The 9,574-nt window shown below is 45.9% G+C and overlaps 2 protein-coding genes across 2 annotated transcripts; both read right to left on the bottom strand.

The window, feature by feature from the left end:
- Positions 1-136: 136 nt before the first annotated feature.
- On the bottom strand, positions 137-7,435 carry galk1 (galactokinase 1). Its single transcript, XM_080541574.1, has 8 exons — positions 7,155-7,435; positions 6,645-6,834; positions 6,060-6,179; positions 4,779-4,914; positions 4,469-4,650; positions 4,101-4,251; positions 3,627-3,789; positions 137-393 (listed from the first exon to the last, which is right to left on the bottom strand). The coding sequence occupies exons 1-8, from the start codon at positions 7,317-7,319 to the stop codon at positions 322-324; spliced, it is 1,179 nt and encodes a 392-aa protein (XP_080397700.1). The 5' UTR covers positions 7,320-7,435; the 3' UTR covers positions 137-321.
- Positions 1,582-2,591, bottom strand: LOC308167193 (BTB/POZ domain-containing protein KCTD21-like; the record flags this gene model as incomplete). Its single annotated transcript, XM_080541575.1, has 2 exons — positions 1,582-2,061; positions 2,184-2,591. The coding sequence occupies 2 exons, from the start codon at positions 2,589-2,591 to the stop codon at positions 1,582-1,584; spliced, it is 888 nt and encodes a 295-aa protein (XP_080397701.1).
- Positions 7,436-9,574: the final 2,139 nt, after the last annotated feature.

The raw sequence follows: 9,574 nt of genomic DNA, 5'->3' as shown, positions 1-9,574 counted from the left end.
CATGGCACTTCTCGAATTTTTAAATTTTTATTTAAACAAATATTTTTTATTTTCATGACAGTCTTTGAAATGAATGATCATTCTGATCTTGACTTGATTTGATTTGGTGCTTGGAAATCACAAGCATGATGGACCCAAGGCACATTTCCAGAAAATAAAATCAAGGGTTTATCCATTGAAATCTACCCTTCTTCTAACCCTATTCATCATCGTACATTGCTCCATATCAAAATATCATTGTAAGATCTTGCCAATCAATAGGAATGTGCTTTCTGTGGTCCAGGTACACATGGAAGTGGTGTGTACAGTAGTTGTAATGCTTCACAGACTGAGGACCCGTGCTCCCTCAGAGGGGGTGGTGATGTAAAAGGTTGGGGTTCCACTGTATCGCTCCTGTTGAGAGAACACACAGCCAGTGAGTGCATACAGACATTTACAGTAGTGTCAGCCAGACCATATAAGAAGAACATTGTGGTAGAGCTATCACCATGTTGCTTACAGATGTCCAGTCCTTGCAGGGCTGGAGGGAGCTGTAAGTCAGCTAAAGGAAGGGGCTGTTTTCCAGCTGGGCAGCTTTCCTCTCCCGACACGAATTTCCTCTCACAAACTTCCTCCTACACTGCTTCCTCCTTTCTAAAATTACACCCTCCATTAACATCTCATCTCCCTTCCTCCTCCATGGCAGGAACTAACTTAAAGTGCAAATGATGGGACAGATAGGCATCAACTAGAAGGGCTAAATTAAATGTTTGCCATTCTAATGCGATATAAAACATGGCATGGGTGAGACATAGACTCAGTTTTACATTAGACCTTTGAGGTCAAGGCCGGCGGTGGCTCTGGGCAGGGGTGGTCAGCCCACCCAAACTTGCGTCTTGCTCACCTAATCAAAAGTTACGTTTTTATTAACATTTTCTGAATTGTCGATATTCCGGGGGCTTGTTTGAATGTTTAATCTCCTATTTGTATTTACTGTAGGTCTATATACTATGTCTTTCTATTTAGCGCAACGTAAAGCTACCATCTCACCACACACGACATTGGTCATGTCATGAATTGAGGTCCTGCCTAACCCCCCCCCCCCCTCCCTCCGTTCAACAATGTTTTAATAAATACCGTCAATAGTGGAGTGATTAATAGCTTTATTTCAAGTTATGTTCATTAAAGTGCTCACAAGTTGCTGTAAAAACATCTGTAGTCTGGTCATTGAATTACAGATTGCAGTTATTCTAATAATGTACTGCTTTACAAATATAACTCTCAAACACTAGTGTCTCACTCCTACACAGACGTACACACACAGATAATTAACAGAGCAAAAAGACAAACAACTGGTCCCGTTAATAATCAATGTTCAGTGATTCCTTCAGTTTTCACATAACAGAAGGTTGTAAACATTAAACATCATACTGCTCTTACGGTATTAGTATGTTTAGAAAATAGGGGTTTTAATACCCCCTGGTATGAGTCTAATCCTGTAAGTGACTCCCACCCATAACAGTCGTGTTGGTTTTATTAGTGAACAATAACATCCATGGAAGTTGTTTTAAGTGGTACCAGCCCACCACTCCGACACACTTCTCAGCACAGGATGAGCCGGAGGGAGCGGCAGTTTAGAACATCTGTGGGGTCGGGGGTCACTGAATCGACCCTAAACCCCTCGGCTAGCGACAGCGCCAGGAGTTCCTCCAAAAAACCCTGCATGTCCATGACCTCACACGGAGCATGGCGCACATTGATGACATCACATGTATCGCCAGAGTGGACTTGTATGGCCTCGGGGTCCGAAATAATAAGCCCTTGGAACCTCTGTTTCTCATACTGGTCCTGGGGAAGCTCCTCTGGCCGGGGAACCCACTCCAGCCTCAGCCTGTTCTGCCTGGGGTCACTGGGCTGGGGGGAGACGGGGCCCTTGGGCGTACGGAAGGAGAAGCGCTCGCAGAGGAGACCCAGGAAGGCCCTCCAGGTACAGAAGAGGTCTGCTGTGAGGACACGCACTGAGCATGTGCGAAGCTCGTAGTTCTCAGGCGCGCGCCGCAAGTTGAAGTGGAGAAGGCGCACCTGGAATGAAACACACACTGAGGAGGCAGTGCTGAGACCACATACATACAAATACAAACACCTAGAAGTGGCAGACACAGACAGATACAGACACAGACACAGACAGACACACAGACACACACCTGGCAGTCCACATCCACCAGCAGCATGGCACCTCGCGGTCCACCCCTCAGGCTGAACGGTCCAGATGTCTCCCAGCGACGTATCTCCTCCAGGAGGGGACGTATCTGGAAGAAATCCGCCTCTCTCCTGAGCAACGAAAGTTCCGAAAACCCCTCCGGCAAATCCAGGGAGCTAGAACGCAGATAATTCAGGATATAACGGAAAACCTTGCCGTCGCGATCGATGAAAACGTTCCCTCGATTGTCCCTGAGCGTGGAGATCTGGCCCGTAAACATGGCTCCCAGCATGGAGTCTCTGCAGCGTGTCAGAGTGTCCAGAGTGGTGGTGTAGATCTGTCCACCCACGTTCAATGACACAGGGTCCTGGAGGGAGTTACTGCTACTGTCTGGGGAGTTGAGATTCAGCATCTTAAGATAGATCTGTAGATCTGTGGTGCCCAAACTGTTTCTTGCCCAAATCCACTGTGATCCAGGGATGTGAGTCGTGACCCTATAATCCACTGAGTTAGACGGCCTCTCTTATGCCTCTGCACTAGCCGGATGATTTCTGCGGATTCTCCCTGGGAAAGGGTGAGGATCCTTCCGCAGGCGGTGCTCAGGAATGCTGTGGACTGAGGGAAGTTGGAAGTTTCAAGTGTTTCTTTTGTTTCCACGAGAGACTTTCCTTTGAGAGCTGGCGAAGCGAAGCAGTAACTTGGATACGAGCAAGTTTAGAAAAGATGTGAGGAAACCAGTCGGAGAGTTTCCAAACCTCAAAGCTGGAGCTTCATAAAGCCAGAGTTTGAGGCATGTGTATTGAAACTGTCCAAACTTCCCTGCTTGTTGAAAAACAAAACGTGTTCCCTTGTTTAAAAGTATTGTTTGGTGGTCCTTATGCAATTCCACCATGAGGACTTCTATTTAGGATGCCAGTTGGTGTCAGTGCAGTGACTGTGGTCAGCCAACCCAGGGCCTGTTGCATAAGCTGAGCCTGACTGTGTTAAAGCAGGCTGTGAGAAAAGGAGAGAGAGTGACCGGACTTGCATGCTAATAACTGGTCCGCTCTGGCTCCGTCTCTACGGAGCTCCCTTTTATTCTCATCCTGTACCCTCTTTTGACCTCACAAACAAACACACACACACACACACACACACACGCGCGCACACACACACTCACGCGCACACGCACACTGGGGCTGCCCGAGCAAGACGCGCGGGGGGGTGCTGAACGACTTGTCTACTACTTCCCCTTAAAGTGACAGTCTTAATTCTGAAAGCTCTTTTCTCCACATTGAACAAAGCGGCCATACGATTGTACGAAATAAGTCCCTATTTGCCTCCTAAACATTTGTCTAGAGATTACATAAAATGACAGTTCCAGTCTACCGACCTTCACCAGAGCATTAAGTGAATGTGTGTGTGTGTGTGTGTGTGTGTGTGTGTGTGTGTGTGTGTTCCTGCTCACCTGTATGTGCAGCATGGTCCTGTCGATGGCATGAGCCTGCAGTAGAGTGACGGTGCATCCACCGAACCCTCCACCAGTCATTCTGCTCCCATACACCCCCTCCACCTCCATCGCTGCAGACACCAACTCATCCAGCTCCCTGCAGCTAACCTCATAAAGGTCTCTGGTAGTAGAGGGAAATATACACAGTAATTGCATATGCAATGATAAGAATAGACAATTTACTTTATATTTACTTTAAAACTGGGATGAAATCTCTGAATTCGGTGGGGGGGGGGGGCAACTGGTGATTGGAAGGTCATGAGCTTGAATCCCGCCTGGAACACCACCACCAGTGTGCCCTTGAGTAAGGCACTTAGCCCTAAATTCCTCCGGGGAGAATGTCCCTATGATCTCCAATTGTAAATCGCTTTGGATTAAAAGCGTCTGCTAAATGGTAAATTATTATTATTATTTATATCACTGCATCTTTACCTGAGGGAGTTGTGACTCTCCACCATGAGTTTTCCAAACTCTCTGTACGCCCCCTTCTTCAGAGCCTCTGCTGCCTGAGTAGTGCGCTCAATCTCCTCAATCACATGACGAGCTCTTCCATACGTCACATCGTCCAGTTGGCTCCTAGCATCTGCAAAGACGCGGGACAGATCACTGAGAAAGACAGACAAAGCGGAATCTTACAGGTCCTGCCAAGCATCTGTAGAATATAATAGAACTGAATTGACTGTCCTCCCTGAGATGGAAAATGACCACTGGGTTCACCTCTCAAGACACATGACATATAATCTCATCATACATCACACAATCCCTCTTTTTCTTTTTCCTTTTCTCTCTCTCGTTCTCACCCTCCAGGTCCTTCAGAGTGGCATCCCTCAGACTGGCCTTTCCCAAGATGGAGGCAGCCTGCTCACACTGCCTACGTCTGGCGGGGTACTCGCTTCCTGTCAGAGCGTGCTTCACATTGGAGTTGGTGATGAGGATCACCAGAGCAGGTTCTAATAGGGGCACAGGAGTCGCCACCAGAGACCTGACACAACAACAAGTGTACCATTAGCCATGCCGCTGTTAGAAAGAACTGTAGGCGATATATCATTTCTATGCCAATGGGACTTCAGTTTGCCTAAAACCCATGTTAGAACTCCTGCAGGCTGTTACCGGCAGTCTATGAGCAGCGCGTGTCCCTCCATTCCCAGCACAGACACAAACTGGTCCATGATGCCACAGGGCACGCCAGCGTGGGTGTGTTCAGCCTGCTGGCACACCAGCGCCTTGGCCACCTGGTCCCCGTCATCTGTGGTGGGGAGTGGAACGGATGGAGGGCAGAAATCAATCACACTTCACAAAAGGTGGGGCAACACCTTTACTTTACAGCCTGGTATTAAGCAGGTATAGAAAATACTGAAACAGCTCACTACTATTAGATTAGATTAGATTCAACTTTATTGTCATTGTACTGGAACAACAAAATGTAGTTTGGCATCTAACCAGTGTAAATACTGTCATTGTGCAAAAGACATGATATGTAAACAGTGCGTGGTATTACAGTATGAGGTATTACAGAGAGTATACATAAATTAATATAAAAGGTGAATATACATGAGATGAGTATCAATATGATATCTACAGGTACGATGTACAGTATGGTATGTACAGAACAAGGGCAATACGTCTTGTGCAAACACCAGAAATGTGCAAACAAGCAGTAGTGCAAAGCTAAACTGAAGTCGGGTTGAGAAACACTGGTCTAGTGGATAGTGAGTTGGACTTGTGATCGGAAGGTTGTGAGTTCAAATCCCGCCTGAAACCACACCACTACTAGTGTGCCCTTGGGTAAGGTACTTAGTAAGGCACTCAGTTACTCCAGGGGGAATGGCACTTGGGTAAGGCACTCAGTTACTCCAGGGGGAATGTCCCTGTAATTCGTAATTGTAAGTCGCTTTGGATAAAAGCGTCTGCTAAATGGCAAAATTAAAATTAAATTAAAATTAAAATTAAGTCCTGAGTGTGCGTATCAGTATGAGTATCTCCATGAGTTATTCTCTACTTTTGCCTGCTTGCGGCTCTGTCAGTATTGATTGTTTGATTGACTGAGAATGTTTATTATGTGAAGCGCATTGATATTATGTGAAGCGCTATAAGCAACCGTTTAAGCTATTTGTGACAGCAGCTGGCGAAAGCGGGAAGTCGGCATCCAATCAAAATGTTCAGACTTTTATTCTGAAAAATGTAAATACATTTTACCAATAAATTAGGTAGTAGTGGGGATTACTCACCGAATCCATTGCATTGCAATATGTTTGCTTGACTAGCGAGTGTGTCATTGATTTTCGACAACAAATGTATTTACATTTTAATTAAGAATTAAGAATAAAAGCTGCTGTCACATTTGTGGTAGCAGTCAAGTTAATGCGGCATACAGTCTTCTCCACCTCCCACCTGGACTGAGCTGCTGGAGGAAGGTGTAGACGGCCACCTCCAGAGCAGCTGAGCTGGAGAGACCTCCCCCCAGTGGGACACTGCTGGCTATCACTGCCCTGAAACCAGGTAGAGGAGGAGCTGGAGAGGTTAGAGAGGGAGGTTAGAGACAGTGGGGAGAAAGGGAAAGAAAGAGGAAGGCGATCAGATAAAGTTATGCAAAGTATTATAATAATAATACTAATAATAATACTACTACTACTACTAATAATAATAATAATAATAATAATATATGCCATTTAGTTGACGCTTTTATCCAAAGTGACTTACATTGCAGTGAGTAGCCTACATCTTTTCAGTATATATGGTCCCAGCGGAAATCAAACCCAAAACCTAAGCCTTGTTAGCGCCATGGTATAAGTATGGACTGTATTTCATATCATAACACGTATGATATATCTCTATCGCCTACATAAGCCCACACACCAATTCAGAGATAGATACTTCTCGAGTACTCTCGAGTTTTCCACGCCAACTAAACAGATACCACCTTCACCTACCATGGCACGGAGAGAATGTCAATAGGTCGACAATCACTGTCCTTACCTCTGTAATGCTGTACTACTCCTTTCACATAATTGGCCCAGCTGGGTTTCCCAGGAGACAGAGGTGCATTGCCATTGGGCAGGTCAAAGTCCACTCTCCTTGACTCCTCCACATCCTTTGCAGCAGTTACTATGGACGCACTCTGGCCAGAGGTCCGGCTGCCCACCATCACTGTCACCAAGGGCAGAGCCTGTCACACAGCAAAGAGCCAATGAGTGTGAAAGTGTCAGTGTGTGTGTGTGTGTCTCTGTGTGACTTTGACTTCGAGGTGTTTGTATGTTACAGGATGGAGGGGGAAAGCCTGAGCAATCTACTAAACAATCAGCATAAATTACCCCTTACAAAATATGATGAGGTCCAAGAAACAACCTTTGATTGGTTTTGAATGCTGTTGAATGAATGAATGAATGAATGAATGAATGGTCTTTATTGTCATTTATACAGTACAGGTACCATACAACGAAATTTAGGAGGGGGGGCTCCCCTGGTGCTAGGAAAAAAGACTGTTACCATTGGCAGGACGAATCCTTGGTTGTAGTCGGTGTGCTCTCCTATCAGATTGACCCTCCCAGGGGCACACACAGCCACGTGTGGAGCATCACCCCCGAAGCTCTGCTCGAACACACGCCGAGCCTCGGCAACTAAATCGGACACACTCGGAACTACACTGGCCATTGATGCGAGTCTCCGGCTCCAATATCAAGTTGTAGCCTACGTCCTGGAAACTTCAACAATTACAACGCCCGAGCTTGTATCTCTGAAACACCGTTTAGATTACGTGAGTTGAAAGGATGACAAACCAATAAACCGTTCAACACAGTATCGATACTGACATTATTAGTCATGTGTCAGAGACAGAGACACTTCCTGAACTGTCGTGGGCGTTTGTTGTGAGGTTCTGAGTGGCTGCGACAGGTCACGTGATACAATAAATGGGCGTATTTTGGTCCAACTAAGAAAACAACTAAGTCGAGTTATCTTTATATTAAATAATATGATTATAATGATCCCTCCATGCAATTGTATAACATAGGGAAACTTGAAAAGGTTTCCTTATTCTGAACATTACTGTGTCTGAGAATAAAAACAAATATAATATAACACTCCTTTCCAACTTCTCCAGCCAGGGCAGGCTGCACACTGGTTGGCATGGAGCCACACCATGCCATGGCCTCAACATTGAATAATAACTTCCTTTCATGTTCAAGGTTTGATTGTAGATAATGGGGCAGTGTGAATTTCAGGGATCAGATTTGGTGGCTTCACTTCTGAGATTTCTCTCTCTCTCTCTCTCTCTGCCATCTCTTTCCCTCACTGTCTCTCTCTCCCTTTCTCTCTCTCTCTGCAGTCTCTTTCCCTCTCTCTCTCTCTCTCTCTCTCTCTCTCTCTCTCTCTCTCTCTCTCTCTCTCTCTCTCTCTCTCTCTCTCTCTCTCTCTCTCTCCCCTCACTGTCTCTCTCTCCCTTTCTCTCTCTCTCTCTTTCTCTGCCCCCAACCCCCTTGATCTGGGGCTGGGCTGGGCTGGTCTCACTGTCAATGAATGAAGAGGGGGACAAGAATATACAAGATTTACAAGGTTCTGCAGTAGTAAAAAACATTAGCATACAGCTAGTCATGGTAAATGGACTGCACTTATATAGTGCCTTATTCCAAAAACGTTTTACAATTGCCTCTCATTCACCCATTAACACACCAATGGCAAGCTAACATGCAAGGCGCCAGCCCGCTCATTGGGAGTAATTTGGAGTTCAGTATCTTGCCCAAGGACACCTCGATACATGGCCAGCCAGGTATCGAACCGCCGAACTGCAGACCTTGCGATCGTTAGACGCTGGCTCCACCTCCTGAGCCACAGCCGCCCCATCAGGGGAGGCTGGTGGAAACAGACATCCTGGCTACTGGAGGACTGGCTCATTGTAATGCATGGAGTGGAATGAAGGATGGTATTAACCACACTTTTTTTTACATGTTACTGTAGTTTCTGAGAAAAAAGAAACTGACGCAAGAGGCCACAAGATGGCAGTCTTGTACGGAGGAAAGCAGAGCCCAATTCGACAGAGTAGTTGCTAAATGGGATCCTTGAGATGACCCTACTCTAACCTTAACCCTTACCCTAAAGCGTAACCATAACCCTTACCTAACCCTAACTCTAACCGTAACCGTTTTAAATCTTAAATCTCAACTTCAATGGGGTTTGGCGTCAGAGTCGGGCTGCCCAAAGCATCCCATTTAGCATTTACCAATCCCACAGTTGCTGGTCTCTGAATCCCAAATCAACCAACCAGTCATTAACCCCTCAACACTTGAGGTTCTTCCACATGGTAGGGCTGACCCCAACCATACTGTACTGGCTGGATGTTTGCTGTTTCAGTAACTGTGGTGGATGTATACATTGTATGGGCATTGGGTAACCAGGCCAGGCCCGTACAGCTCAGCTTGGCTCACCGCAGCTCAGCTTTGTATTGTAAAGTAATATTTTTGAACAGATTTAAGATTTAAGAGGGTTGAATAAGAAATAGGAGCATTCATTTATCATTGTTCTTGAGCCTGATCGTCTGGGGGAGTGTTATAGTAGTTGGTTAGTTGGTAGTTGGTTAGCCTCTGAGTTTTGGAGTTTTGGCCTTGAGTCTGAAGATGACACGCCTTTCGGACGGCATCGGTTCAAATCAATCTAGTGTGCCTAGGGGGTAAGGGCTAGGAGGTAGGGGTTTAATTGGGACTCAGACCCAATTAATTGGGACTCAGACCCCTCCACTCTAGAGAATCCTCCTTGAGACCAGAATGAGTGAACGAACGCCCCCCATCCTGAGTGACTTCAAACACAATCAAACACTAGCCCCTACACCCTAGACACTTTAGATCAGCTTTGATTTGATTGATTTTGATTACTCTTCCATCATTCAATCTATTCACGGATGCCTGTATACAATA

Source organism: Nansenia antarctica (assembly GCF_963989245.1).
Source record: "Nansenia antarctica genome assembly, chromosome: 11".
Taxonomy (NCBI): domain Eukaryota; kingdom Metazoa; phylum Chordata; class Actinopteri; order Argentiniformes; family Microstomatidae; genus Nansenia; species Nansenia antarctica.
Note: the sequence above shows the minus strand (reverse complement) of the source record. Positions and strands in the feature narration are given on the sequence as shown.

Excerpts from the sequence above, each read along its gene's own strand:
- galk1 (XM_080541574.1), bottom strand. The coding sequence starts at position 7,319 with ATGGCCAGTGTAGTTCCGAGTGTGTCCGATTTAGTTGCCGAGGCTCGG. Across the intron at positions 4,252-4,468 it reads CACTCTGAAGGACCTGGAGG|ATGCTAGGAGCCAACTGGAC; the intron begins GTGAGAACGAGA and ends GCGTCTTTGCAG. Across the intron at positions 394-3,626 it reads GGACCATGCTGCACATACAG|GAGCGATACAGTGGAACCCC; the intron begins GTGAGCAGGAAC and ends TTCTCTCAACAG.